The 15271-nt window shown below is 37.1% G+C and overlaps 1 protein-coding gene across 34 annotated transcripts in view; it reads right to left on the reverse strand.

The window, feature by feature from the left end:
- Nucleotides 1-15271, reverse strand: part of PTPRD (protein tyrosine phosphatase receptor type D) — a 2237777-nt gene that overhangs the window by 5660 nt on the left and 2216846 nt on the right. For all 34 annotated transcript variants that reach the window (XM_086685253.1, XM_086685255.1, XM_086685268.1 and 31 more), the window contains 5 exons: nt 9184-9469; nt 8565-8743; nt 7613-7739; nt 6124-6249; nt 2770-2924 (listed from right to left, as the gene is read on the reverse strand). In XM_086685253.1, coding sequence (XP_086541379.1) covers nt 2770-2924; nt 6124-6249; nt 7613-7739; nt 8565-8743; nt 9184-9469 — 873 coding nt within the window. The remainder of the gene's footprint in view (nt 1-2769; nt 2925-6123; nt 6250-7612; nt 7740-8564; nt 8744-9183; nt 9470-15271) is intronic.

The following is a 15271-nucleotide window of genomic DNA, read 5'->3' on the forward strand; positions in this document are numbered from 1 at the left end:
AAATAGATGCAGGGAATGGTAAGTCAAATATAGGTTAATACTCTTCATGCAGATCCTGAAATTGTAAACCTTGCCTGCTTAATATTTTTAAAGTGTGAAATAATTTTGATAAGGTAAGGTAGACTTCAATTTTATTTATTTCTTGTAGTCACTTACAATCTATGCAGGATGTTTCATTATTTAGACATGTCAATAAATAAGAAGGCTTATAGACTCTTCAAATTTAGACATTAGTTTTGATTTGAGAAAACAGATCTGTTATCTGATTTTTTGATACAGGATTCTTATTTATTCTTTAGAAGGGTTGGTGAATGTCTTATATGTACATATTGTGTAAATGTATATATATCTGTTTTCTCTGCTGAAAATTAGGACTTTAACAGATTCTCAAAGGGGTCTTACCTTAAAAAAAATGAGCTATATGTTTATCAACTAGTTTTAGATGTTCAGGAGCTAAAACACCAGGATTCTTTCTACCACATTAACAATGTTTTGACTTTGTTTTCTTTATTGTTTTAAGATAATTCCAGAATGTTCACTGCAGCTAGAGAAGAAAATTAATTCGTAGCTTTTGTGCTCTTAAAAAGTAGGAAAGCATCTGGAGGTTTAGGTAATGAGGAGAAGAGTGAATAATCTGAAAAATCCCTACATTTTTGGATCCTAATTAAACGGCATGTGTAACGCTTGGGTACAGGCTGTAGAAAATGGATGGATTCATTTACTTGGGGATGTAGCTGACAGGCATATATAAATAGTGGGTCCCTTTATAAACTGGGTTTTCTAAAGATCCCAAACAGAAATGTTAAGTGCAGCTTTAAAATCCATGGGCAGTCTTTACTAAGTGGCTGAAGATGTCCAGGAGTAGTCAAGGTTCTCTGTTAAGAGAGTAGATGACCTTGAAGGTCCCTTTCAACCTTGAAAGTCTCTCTTACTCCTGAGAGGCTGTGATTTATGATCTTTTTTTTTTCTCCCTGAATGGTCCAGGTATTCCAGGGTCTATTTAACCTTGATTTGATTGCTCAAATGTATCAAAATATAGGATTTCTGGATTTCTACTAGGTGCTTTCAAGAAAATAACAGACAGTGGCCTTACAATTTCTGAATTTATTGACTTCAGAATGCTAGTTTAATAACTTGTAAATGAGGTGAATAGTATTTTAAGGATATTCCCAGATAAGGTAAAATATCTAGAAGTCATATATATATATATATATATATATATACACACACACACATGTATGTGTGTGTATATATATACATGTGTGTGTGTGTGTGTGTGTGTGTGTGTGTGTGTGTGTATAAACAGGTCATAGGTAAACTCCTTATACTAAAGAAGTATTTAAATCATTTTGTGATGGTAAAAGCAATGAGAAGTAAACACATTTATACACTTAACTTTATGGCAATGTCTAAAGTTAAAAATATGTATTAAATATATCCTTTTTTATAGTTTATACTAGAAAAGTTTGAATTAGCATTTGGGCAACTTATGTAGAAAGTTAAGGGGAATGCTCAGGTAATTTAAGTCCAATCTATACCATCCATTGTGTCTGAATATTGGAGTGTATATGTTATTCCCTACATGCTCTTTGGTTGTCTAGAACAAAGGATTTTGGATAACTGAACACAAAGCTAATGTGAATAAATAAGATCCACTACTCATAGAATATACCATGTCTGGGGAACATGATGTGCTAGAAAGAATCTCAGAGATGAGCTGAGAAAATTGACATCAAGAGAAATCGCCCTACAGTCACAGAGCTAAGTGATGACAGAAGTGAGGCTAGAACTCAGGTATCTTAAAGCTTAAATTGAATATTTCTCCTATTTTGAGATCTTGTCTTCCATATCACTAAAAATCATAGTTTGGCATCTATGTCTTTCTTTTATTTTCCGTTTTTTACCCTTCCTTTCCCCCTTCCTTTTCCTGTCTGTTCCCCCTTCCCTTCCCTTTCATTTTTTCAAGCAAAATAAATTTTTAAAGTAAATTCCCTTAAGATTTTGACCATAAAGGGATTAGAAATTGAGACTTCAAATTGATAGAATCTGAAAATATGTTAGTTTAAATAAAATTAGGTGAATTCCTTTTGTTGGAGGGTTTCTCCATAACAACTTCCAAAAGCACTAAATTTATGGTGAGTGTCCTTTCTGAACCGTTTACTTGCTATTTCTATTAACTTCAATGACTTGAATTATAAAATGCTGTGGAAACTATTGAAAATAATTAACTTGAAGGTGCTTCATTTTCTGATATAGCAACAATTTTCAAGCAAATTGCAATTTTAACTGAGGTACCATTCTAATCATTTACTGACTGGCAAGAATTAGTATTATCATTAAGGCTTGATAACTATTTATGGGTTTCCTAAAAAGACAAACACAGGAGATAGAGAAGAATAGTTATCAGTGTAATGCTATGGAAGTAGAATAAGTAAGAAATAATTAACTGAACAAATTATCATGAGGGGATATGACAACAATTCCTGCTAAGGTAAACTAGGTAAGGGAAAAAATGCAGTTTGGTCTTTGTTAAAAGATGTAAAATTTGGGGATAAAAATCTTACCTCTTGTTATTTTCATTTATTTTTGAAAAGAGAGAAATGAGACTTGCTTTAGATTTTATAATATATGTCTGAGAATAAAATATCAATTATACTGATTCACTACAATAAGCTTGTACTGACAATGAATAGAAAGCAATGCACATTTTCAAAGTTACTATCACATTCATCACAAATGGAAACTCATCATTCTTGATGGTTAACTCACCTGCAATGGACTGAAATGGGCCCATCTTGGCCAAACTGCTCTTTTGTTTTATGTACTTGGCCAATGAAGTCAATAAATCCTTCTCCAGACTTTGGCACTCCTTGCTCTGGCCAGTCAGTGAACTGGAACTGCCTCACTGTTCGGGACTGTCCGTCCTATACAAAGAAAGCCACATACCCAGCCACAGAGGAGGATACCAGGAAGATCCAGCCAGTGTACAGACCACAGCAGCAGGAAATTTTTTTTTCCAAAAAGAATAAAAAAAAAAGAGGTGTGTGTGGGGGGTGTTAGAAACATGTTTAACTAGAAATTTAGTCACATGTGTGTCTTATCTGTTATTAACACTGTCTATATTCACATATATTTAAATTGCAATTTCAGTCTGGCAATGCCCAAGTAAAAACCTGGGTTCTTGTAAAAAGCCATCTAGTTCCCATATTAGTAAATGCTTCCATGATCCAAAATTTGCCTTCAAAACCAAAGTGGAACATATATACTCTATTTTAAAAATTTCAGGAGCCAATAACTTAATATTGAAAGGAGCAACTAGGCATGTCATCCAGACCAGAGATTTTGCTATTGTCACAATAACTTCCCGTCTGCTGTGCTTGCTTATATCTAGCATTGTCAAATGACAAATAGTGACACTAAAAGGATCTGACACCAACTGGGTAGCTGTTAATCTCGATGCCCCACGTGTCTCAGAGGCATACAATTTCTAGCCATGGTAGTGTATATAGCGTGTGTTATGCAACTATGCTGTTGGGTGGGAAGGAAGTAAGGGGTCCCTCAAGGAGATAAAAGAGATTATTATCAAATAAACACTCTATTCTGAAAAAGTGCTCTTCTGGCTGACCACAGGAATTAGGCACTGTGGGGAGTTTAACAGACAGACCAATGGAAAGAAAACAAGCTGGATATGAGAGGAATCTTTAAAGTGATTAGGCAAAACTACTCTGACTCATGAAGTAGAAATGATTTGAGAAAGATCTACTAATGTGCTTCTGATTCCTTCTAGAACAGTGTTTTCAGAAGCACAAGAAAAGCAGAAGGGACCCTCTCTTTAATTGGAGGAATAAGAATTATGGCCATAAACTTTCTTCGCTGAATCCGCTGAGAGGGAGAGGGTCCAAATTCCATGCTTGGAAAGACTGATCCTATTTGAAGAGGCTCTGCTCCCAGTTAAGCCTTCAACTTGTTCCTCCTTTCCATTTTTGTAACATCTCTTTCCCCTTTAAAGGCCTTTGGATATGGGTATGCATGTTCCCAAGATTCTGGTTAAGTAGACAGAGACCCAATCTTTCCCATTCAGTCAGACTGAGAGGAGGGGATGGCTTAGCTCGAGATGGGCATACATAACTTGTGTCTTGTGTTTTCCACAGGAAAAGGGCATATTCCTGACTGTCATCATTTGATAAAACAGGAAGATCACATTAACTTTGTGGGAACACTGAGGAATATGCAAATAACTGCTTGGCCCCATAACTAACTTATGGATGGTAACCATGGAAGCATGATTTACTTCCCTCTGTTTCTGGAAAAGGTTTGGAAAGCACAGGAAGGAAGCCAAAGACTAGGTAATGCGGATTTGTCCTCCTCTGAATATCCTGGGGATTTCATTTCTGACTACAGTTGCTTTTAGCAGCAAGAAGAGGTCATGTGCACAAACCCTTACTATTTGGAGGAGACACCAGCTGACTCCATTTAAAGGTTACCTGTTTAACAATACTGTCTTCCAAGTGCCAACTCACTCTCTAAACTGCTTTCAGATTAGAAACACACTAGGAGCACAAACATCAAATGCTATGGCAGCTAAGAAAATTATAAAATCACAGGGAGCCTTTTAAAAAAATAATTTGAATAAGTTCTTCAATATTTCTTTTTCTTTTTGTGATCAGATTTAATTTGGGCAAGTGAGGAGTAGTAAAGAAATTGTGTCTGTTATTTGCAGGGCCTAACCCCCAGTCTTTACCATCAGAAATGGTTGGTGGATTTTCTTGGAATGTACTTAAGGTTTTCACTCACATATCTATCTTCAAATTATGAAAGGGCAACTGTGTGTATGTATGTATGTATGTATAACCAAAGCATGCTTACTTGGGCAACTTAAAAAACTCAACCTACGGACTTAACTGCTATTAACTGCTATCTTGAGTATGGTCACCTTCAGAGTAGTTAAGATTTCAGACTTTCTGGGATTAACAGATCTGTCACCTGGGCCAACCAGTCTGCTAACCAATTTCTCCTTCACTTTAGGCCAATAGCCAGGGCACAGCTTTGGAGATTAGCAGACAATCTCTAAACATGAGTATTGGCTGGGAAAGCTGCTGTCCAGAAAAAAAAAAAAAAAGGCAAAAAAAACAAAAAAACAGTGGATCAAGTAAATAGCTGTATCCTGGAGTTTCATTCAACCCACCTACTGTGACAGTTCCAAAAACAAAGCAAGGCTTTGGACTGACCCTGCTCTCTCCTAAGATATGTTTGTAATCATGGTTTGAAAGTGGCCAAAGGCAAGGATATTAAAGTTTATGCATAGAACATCTTACATCAGGGCTGAACCTTGGACTCAGCAATCTAGATAAGACATGCAGAATGAAAATTAGCCAACAAGGGTCGTGGGTGCACAGCTCTCATGGACAGACACATTAGCACACCGAGGAATAAACCATGCCAGGAATCAAATTAGAATGTGCAAAGCTTGTCAGAGTCTTCTAAAGAATGCCATTTGCTCTGCAGTTTTAAAATCATACCAAATTAACCTCTAAGTCCACATGACCTAGAGGGCTTTGCAAAACAACAACATATTTACAGCCTCAAGTAATGAAGAAGTCAAAAAAGCTCCAAAGAGAATAAGCTGAGAAAGTGAATATAAGCACAGCCAACCAATCAGTAAATGCTTCCCAGGACACACACTCACCAAGTGTATCCCCAAAGTTGGGCTGCCAGATGTTATGTTTGAATGGAAGCCAAGCCTGCATGTGAGGACACTTGCCAGACAGAGGAAAAGTTACTCTTACAGTAAAAAAAAAAAATAGTCCTCCAAGATAAGTTATTTCTTTACACTTTGGGAGTATGATCACTTGGCAGATGTTTCTCCAGAGATGCTTATTTATTTTGAGAGAGAGCACATGCGTGGCAGAGAGAGAAAGGGAGAGAAAACACCCCACTTAGTCTCCGTGCTGTCAGCACATAGCCCAGTGTGGGGCTCGATCTCAGGAACCCATGAAATCATGACCTGAGCTGAAATCAAGAGCTGGACACTTAACCGGCTGATCCATGCAGGGACTTCCCCAGAGATTCATTTTAGACTGCTTTTCAGCTAATGGTTAAGAGCATAAGATTGTGCAAACTTACCCTGGCATCTGTGACCTTGAATTCTCTTAGGATATACTGTGGCATGTTGTACTCAGCCATGGGATCTACAACAAAGTACTGGTATCTTGCAGATCGTTCTGCGGGCCAGTATTGGTGACATTTCTCCTAAAAGGAGAGAGGATTAATGTCAAATCATACAAAGTACAAATATTATCTAATCATCTATCAATCTACATATTTCTTTCTCTCATTAAAAAAGTTCAAAATTCAAGTCCATTCCAATGGCATGTGACCCATTTTCTCTTTGAAGCCATAAGTTCCCTGAGAAGAGGGAAATCATGTGGTTTAATATTTGCCCATGGTACAAAGCACAGAATTGGCATACAGAAGGTTATTAATACACATAAATTAAATTGAATACTTTGATAGTATAAGTGTCTTCATACCTACAAGTTCTCCAAATAATTACACCAGTCCTTGGATATAATGCTGGCCCTATCCATCATGCATTGCACCACCAGAGGAGACTTGCATCAGAGCATTATGGAATAATAAGAACCAGCAAGTGTGAATGGAGAAAGAAACTTCTATATTGATTTGGTCCAGTCTCCCTTGTCAGCTGAGGAAACTGAAGTCCAGGCAGTTTTAATGATTTGGCTAAATTTTGCAGTGTCAACTCTGAAGAGTCAGAATAGTCAAGTTAATTTCTTAGTTTGGCTTTTTTTTTTTTTTTTTTTTTTTTGCTCTCTTTATGTGGTTTAAATGATGGGTTTTAGATCCATCTCTACCATTTAATTTATACAAAGAAGACAGAAAGAAAATATCTTAAGCAAATATAGCAAAATGCTTGCATCTATTGAATCTAAGTGGTAGTTCCTTAGGTATCTCTAATACTATTTATATTATTTTATTAGAGAGAGAGAGAGAGAGAGAGAGCAAGCTGGGGATGGCAGAGGGAGAGAGAGAGAAAATCTTAAGCAGACTCCACATCCAGTGCCAAGCCTGATGGGGGCTTGATCCCACAACTGTGAGATCATGACCTGAGCAGAAATCAAGAGTCAGGTACTTAACCAACTGAGCCACCCAAGTGCCTCATATACTATTTTATATATTTTTCAGAATAATCATTTTCAAAAAGTAGAACTGAGATTACCAGATTATATCCTTGGAAAAACTATGTAACTATTCAACCTGGGTGGAGAATGGGCAAATAAGAATTTGCTTCACAGATGTAAGGAAGTCAAGTTCATTCCCACAGAGAAATGAGGGTACATTTGCTCATGAAACTCCAGCTTTTCCAGAATAAAAAAAAAAAGATTGTGCCTGGAAACAAAATACTAGATCTTTCTCCAAAACACACAAATTAAAGAACTTGATGTGGCTTTGCAAGTTAAAAACCAACAGAGTAATGAATGGCCCAGAATGTGACCAGAGAACTCTGCATTTCAAAGAAATGATGTTGGCCCTTGGGTTATTAGAATGAAATTGTCATTTCTTCATGGTGAATGTCTTATGAGAAGACACTCACTCTGCCCATCTCACGCAGCTTGGTGAGCATCACAACGATGGTGGAATTGTGTTCCCAGAGCATCCGCCAGAAGTCTTCTGTGGTCTCTGCCAAGGGCCCCTGGGTAGCAATGTAGGCTTTCTGTTGTCTGAATTATAGAGAATAAAAATAGCATGTTAAAGTAATCAGAGAACATGCAAAGGTTCACATATGATATGTAAACACCAAACCCAAGGATGAACACTGAAAACATATTATCATTGCAGTTGTAGTAAATGTCCATTAAGATTGTGTATCAAATAAGAATGTTTAGGGGCGCCTGGGTGGCGCAGTCGGTTAAGCGTCTGACTTCAGCCAGGTCACGATCTCGCGGTCCGTGAGTTCGAGCCCCGCATCAGGCTCTGGGCTGATGGCTCAGAGCCTGGAGCCTGTTTCCAATTCTGTGTCTCCCTCTCTCTCTGCCCCTCCCCCATTCATGCTCTGGCTCTCTCTGTCCCAAAAATAAATAAACGTTGAAAAAGAATGTTTACTATATTTGAGGGACTTTACAAAAGAAATTGCTTTGTTACTATTATCATGTAGGTCTTCATTATTATTTAAATTTTAGTGCAATGCTCATAGCTCAGTTTTATGTATCATACAAATCACTTAAACACTGGTGTGGCTTTGCTTTGTAGAAAGGACTCTTACATAATCTATTACATTTATGAAATAAATCTTCTGTATTAACTCTTTCCACACCCAAATGGTTTCTAAAGGAAGAGTACAAAAGGCAAGAATAAAGAATCCATGACTGCTTCTTCTTACTCCTACCAAAAAACAAACAAACAAACAAACAAACACCAAGGGACTGAATGCTGACCTATGCATAAAGAAGATGTTTTCAATTGAGATGAAATTCATTCTGGCTTATGAAACTGGGGCACATGTAAATATCAAGGCTTTGGACTGTCAGGGGAGCAAGCGTATATACCTGTATCCATCAATAAAACTGGCATTGATGTAATCAGATCCTTCTACTCCTCGGATAGGCTGCAGGCATACCCTTGTGGATTCATATGGCATAATATTAACAAGGCGATTTTTGAATTTATTACATGGAAGATTGGCACTGATGAATCTTGAGGTGTGAGCTTTAGAGCTGGCTAGACGCTGTTGAATAGAAAAAAAGAAAAAAATCTGACAAAGATAATTTTAGCCTACAGTTAGATGCAATGTACCCGAGATTTCCTCTTTAGAGGAAAACTTTAGAGTAAAGCTTTTGTTTATTTTAAAGCAAAGGACTCTTCAAACTGCACTGCTTTTCACTTCTACCTAATGATTCCATATAGTCTACTGACTTTTTAAGTATGTTCTGAGAGTATGATCTCTCAGTTTAAATTAAGGTACAAAAGAGCTCGAGGTATTGTTAGGAAGCAAAGGACAGAGAAAAGGGAAAGAGGAAGAAAAGTATTTTATAGTCGGACACCTGAGAAGGTCAAGTGAATCTTGTAACTTCAAAAACTTGAAAGGTTAAGAAAGTGAGGCCACTATTCAGAGACAATCCCAGAATGACTTGCTTCTGAATTACCACATCACATCCAATATCATACCTTAAATTCAAGCTCCATTCCTGTGACATTCTCTCCTGCTTCTATTTGTGTCAGCTTCTGAATGTAGGCATACAAGTTTCTAGCTGGCACTTCGGTATTTCCACAAGTCACTGCTTCTAACAGTGCATCATGGATAAAGATGTATTGGTCTTCTGTTTGAACCATGTAATTCCTCTGGGCTCTCATTAAAGTTACATGGCCATAAATATCTACAGTTTTTTCATGCTTTATTCTTTCTAACATGGCGTCTATTACAATGAAACAGCCAGTCCTGCCAACTCCCGCACTACAAGAAAAACAAAAGAAAAGTCTAAATAAATCTACCAGGAAACAAACACATTAAAAATTATTTTCATTCTTATTAACTAAGTTTTAAAACCATTAATTCTTTTCAACTAGCTATTGGGATTATTTTGGAGCACTCTAAAATAAAAGGTATTATCAAGTCACCGTAACCAGAGGGGAGGGAATCAAATACCAAGTATAATTAATTTGGTTTCAAAATGTAAATCCATAATCACTATGCTCCTTGATCATGTAAAACAAAGCATACATTATTTTGAAAGACACATTTAAAAAACACATTTAGGTTATTTATATTAGAAGGCATTTTGTAAATTGGTTAATATCTAACTAGGCTATATCTTTTTGCAAATCTTCTCCATTTATTTCAGTTCAATTTGCGAAATAAAAACTAGAAAATCATTCAGTATGAAATATTTCATATTCTAAAATGCAGCAAGGAGGTTTTAAGATCAATTTAGTGGGAAATATATAATTAAGATATTGAACTGCTATTACACACTAAAAAAAAAAAAAAAAAAGAGCAGGTAATTCTCAATGGAAATAAATTCCTAATAAAAAAACAATCACTAGAGAGTACAGGCGAGTTTTTCCTTCTCTTCCAGAGTTGAACATATTTTGAAATTCCAGGTGAAATTCAAGTATTCTGTGTGGGAAAATAAAAGCTTCAATCTTTGTTATTGAAGAAGCTCTGAGGCATTTTTTAAACTCCATTACTTCTGGACTTATGGGTCATTTTCCAGTTGGTGGAAACGGATTCAAAGAAGAGAAGGTAAGAGAGAGCAAAACCCCAAAACAAGATATGCTGTTCCAAGGAGACAATCTAATTTACTGAACTGGATTACAGAGTCAGGTGGTTGAAACATTGGAATTTCCTCAAGTGTTGGAAAGAATACTAGCAAAATAACACATCTGTGTTCTTAAATCTCGAGGTAAGTCTTGTTTGTCTCTTAGCAAACTCTTTAGAGTGAGTCCATTTATGTGTCAAGTATGGTTGAATCCAAAATATTTTTCTCTTCCTGATCATGGATATTTACCTGGCTGGGAAACATGTAATTAACAGGAATAGGTATACACAACCACCATAGATACTAAGCAACAGTCTCCTTCATTAGCTACATGCCACTGTTTCCTGTCATTTGCTTATCTATGCATTCATTTATTTGTCCATCTGTCCATCAACATATCCTTCTCTTCATTCAATGAACAGTACTTTGTTCAGTAACATGTGGGATACAACATTAAAGATGACTTAGATCTTACTTTTAAAGAGCTCAACATCTATCAATGAGGTAAAAGGTTACTTAACTATTTATACTAATGGACAGAAAGAAAACAAACAAAAACCAGGATGTGTTGGTTTTGTGGATGATGTGGCATTTGAACCAGGACTTGAAGGACACAAAGGACGGGGAATTTAGGAGGCTAGAATACCAAAAGAGAAAAAAATGGCTTTTGCAGCCATATGTTGGCTTTGGGAGTTACATATGAAACTTTTCATTGGCCTAGTGAGGCACTTATACAAGGAAGATACCAGAACTTCAAATGGATGAGTTTAGGGAGCACTAGGGTACCTGACTCAATTGAAATGGCAATTTCTCTCTAGTGCCAAGTGCCTACAAGGTGGTAAGTGAGCATTTTGTAATAAATAATACCTTTATTCATGTACTGAGCAGTACAGATCAAATCTAGCTTCCATACAAAGGCCCTCAGGTTTGTAGACTAGGTTAAGCAGGAATATGATAGGAACACTATTTAAAAATTGCTTACTTTTTATGTCCTGTCAGACATAAAAAATGACTGTTAGTATTTAGTCAGAGAGCCTCTGGATTTTCATTCTATGACTGCATTCAAGGTTTAACCACAAAGTGATACTACACTGAGATGTAATGCAAAAGCTTTTGGAGACAAAGAGTCTTTGAAGTGACAGACATTTTTTTTAGCACACAACAATTAGAAATCTGATGCACCCAGATCCACAAAGTCCCGTTTACTTAGTTTGTTCTACTAATAAAACCGGGAGATGGCAAGCCTTCCCTGATACTCCCCATTACCCCTCTCTCCCAGTCCCTAGGCAGGATTAATCACCCTCTGTTCCAGATCACCTAAGTGGTATCTCAAATGCCACTCCATTACAGTCTCAATCACATCGTATTATTAACTAGTCTGGTAGGGTCGTCATCCTCAAATCATGGAGTATATCCTGAGAGCAGGAACTAACTTTTCTGTTACCTTTTTGTGTCCTAAATTAAGCATGAAGTCGGTGCTTAATAATGTTTGTGAAATAAGAAAATAAATCAGTAATTGGCATCAGAGGCCTTACATAATGAGCAGCCCACCCATGTTCGGTAAGCCTACTGAGAAAGAAGGACCCTTCAGTCAGTGAAAGAAGCTTACATTTGACAAAGGTTCAGAATTATGCAGAGAAGGCCTGAAAACTGCTCCACAGTGCTAGGTAGGGAACAGGGAGAGAGGAAAATGCTTTGAGAGGCCTCTGTGTCTGGGTCTTCTGATCTGCCATCACAGTGCAATTAAAAGAAACTAAGTAAGACTTAACCTGGAGAAAGGGGATAGCCCTCACATTTAGGAGGTTCTAAGACCATGAGTAATATCTTTTTTCTCTGCGTTGTTTTACTTAATTATCTTCATCCTAATTGTGCATTGTTTCTAATTGGATACAACGTCATGCAATTCTTTTTAGTGCAAACCATGCCATAAGCCTTATAACTGAGCCCTAAATAAGTCAATTCTAGACAATGGCAGGTATATTTTCCCAAAAAATGCAGCAGGGACCATTCCAAATGTCTATATTCTGGATCTATATTCTGACAAAAAGATATCTTGGGATCTTGGAAAATTGGTAGGAATAACTCCAGATTCAAACAGTAGCAACCTCTTCATGGTGGTATGGATGCAATTTCCCCAAAAAACTGAGGGAAAAAATCAAATATGTGCCTGAGTCTAAATTACAAACTATGGGGGAAAAAAGACAGAAGAGAGGCTATTACTTGTGTAAAACCTATTTCTTCTCCGCCAATTCAAAATATTGTTAATTCCTCAAACTTGCTATTCATATGGAAGATAGGGAAGGAGTGGACCCTTTTAATTTATGTATTACTTCATCTTTAGAAGGAAGAGTTCTTGGGTATTTAAATGTTAGAGAGGTTTCTTAGCTTTAAGTAAGATCATGAAGTTCAACACACTTTTTCCAGATACCAATGGCTGAGTGCCCTTGAGAAAGTCACTTAAACTCTTCCCTGCTTTCCCATTTTTTTCTTAAATCGCGATAGTGATCATTAACTCTAGTTAATTACTTAGCAAGTTTTAAGGCTGAATTAAACATGCCAAGTGTTTGCAAACATAAAGGAAGACACAGTAACATTGTGGGTGCAAACTCATTTTAAAATTCTACCTCTGAAGCTGACGAAAGGAATAGATAATGTTAAAGCTAAGAAAATTGTGATACAATCACTGCAGGATCATTTAAGATTAGGCTTTCAACATCTTGCTTTAATCTACCCCCTCAAGCTGTTCTCCCCTTTCTCTTCATATTTCAAATAAATAATATCTTACATTTGAAGAACTTACTACTTTCCCATATATTGTCATGGTAAATGAGATGCCAGCAAAATGCCTTCCAAACACACTGCTTGGTTCCCGGGAGGCACTCAGCAAATGTCCGTCAGTTCCCTTTTCCCTTCTATGATTTATAACATCTGGGAGCTGCCCTAAAGTCCCACAGCTAATAGTAAATGGCTGAAGAGGGGCTCAATTGTAAGTTGTGAGATGTTAAATTTTAGCACGACATTCGATGGTGTTGCCACTGCTTTCTGCCAGTTGCATCAGAAAAAAAATGGTGCCCTTCTTGTGGCCCACCCCTCAACAACATCCCTTTAGTATTGTTCAACGATCCTGAACGTAGGTTCCTTAAAAACCCTTTCTTCCTTGGTTTCTGTTTAATTCCTGTAATGATAATCCTCATGCTTCTCTGGATTTTTCCATCTGTATCTCTTTCTCTAATTCACATACCTTAGCCAAATGCCAAAATGTAGATAATGTCCCCAAAGTTCTGTCCTCATTTCTCTCATTCCCCTTCATGATTCAGCAATAATCTTCAAACAGATGATTCCTAAGATGATATACTTTTCTTTGAGCATAAGTGGAGACCTATATTTCAAGCCACCCTCAAATTTCTTTAGAGATAAATAGATTCCAAGATTAATCAGCATCTTCTCTGTTCAAATCTGCTCTTCCCTCTCTCTCTTTCCTTGCTATTCAGGGCTAAAATTTAAGAATCAGTTTGGACTGTTTTCCCCTCCTTCCCTGTACAGTAATAAATTATGAATTTCTGTGCTTTCAACCTCTACAACTTTATTCAATTATCCATCCATGGTGTGCTGGAGCCAGCAGTAGCCAATTGTTAAATTCTCAGAAATTTTGCATAAATGTATTAAAAATAAGGTTATACACAAAACACACTACTTCTTAATTAGTTTTCATTTATGCTCTTGAGGTGAAACTATTATATGATGATGTGCTAACTGAGCCTCTCTCCTGAGCTTTGCCTTCAGTGATGTCACATTTGTACCTTGAAATCAGCCATGGTGGGAGGACGTATAATGAGGAAATTGGCAAATATTTCCCCACCCCCACTCCCACAGAGCTGGTTGTTACACATTGCCAGTAACTATTGACTGTCCTAACTCATCCATGCCCATCAGCCAGGAACAGACAGGAAGTTGCTCATTACTTTGTTTTTCCATCCACATTTGCTACGTCCTCTCATAAGACTCTATAGGCTAATATTTAAGGAGTGCCCACCATGTGCTAAGACATCAGGGAAGTGGTGAGCAAAGTCAACAAGATCTTCTACTCATGGAGATTACGGTTTAGTAGGAGAATTAGATAGTAAGTGATCATATGAATAAATATACAATTATAAATCTCCAACAACTGCTATGAAGTAAATGTACAGCATGCTGGCCAAGTACGGTTGAGGAAATGTCATTTAAACTGATACCTGTTATGGGGCACCTGGGTGACTCAGTCAGTTAAGCGTCCAACTCTTGATTTTGGCTCAGATCATGGTTTGTCATAGTTCATAAGAGCCCTGAAACCCAGCATGGGATTCTATCTCCCCTCCACCACTCCTTGCTTGCGTGCTTGCCTCTCTCTCTCTCAAAATAAGTAAATAAACATTCAAAAACAAACAAACAAAACCAAAACAAAAACAAACTGATGTCTGTTATGGACTGAATTGGGTCCCCTCAAAATCCATATGTTGAAGTCTTAAAACCCCAAGGTTTTTAGGGAGGTAATTAAGTTAAGGTCATAATGGTGAGGCCTTTGCCAAGCAGGACTGGTATCTTTATAAGAATGAGAAGAGACACCAGAGAACTATAAACAAACAAAACAGTTATTTTAAAGAATTGCTGTTAGTACAGTTATGTATTTGATAAAAATGCTATAAACAACCCTTAAAATGGAAAATAAATATGTAGCACCTGTCCTTTTTCCCCTCACTGCCTTCCAGCCACGTTGGCTTTCATTTAGTTAACTCAAATAGGCTAAGCTATTTTCTGTTCCAGGAACTTTTCTTGGGAAATTCTCTCCTAGAAAACTTATCCATCCTTCTTCACTCAGCAAAACATTCCTTGTCCTTTTAGGTATTGTGTGAGTCTGCTAGGGCTGGTGCCTTAAACAACAGGAATTTATTTTCCAATGGTTCAGGAGGCCAAAAGTCCAAGATTAAGGTGCCATCAGGGTTGATTTCTGGTGAGACCTC

Source organism: Puma concolor, chromosome D4 (genome assembly GCF_028749965.1).
Source record: "Puma concolor isolate L17-30 chromosome D4, mPumCon1.1.hap2, whole genome shotgun sequence".
Classification (NCBI taxonomy): Eukaryota; Metazoa; Chordata; class Mammalia; order Carnivora; family Felidae; genus Puma; species Puma concolor.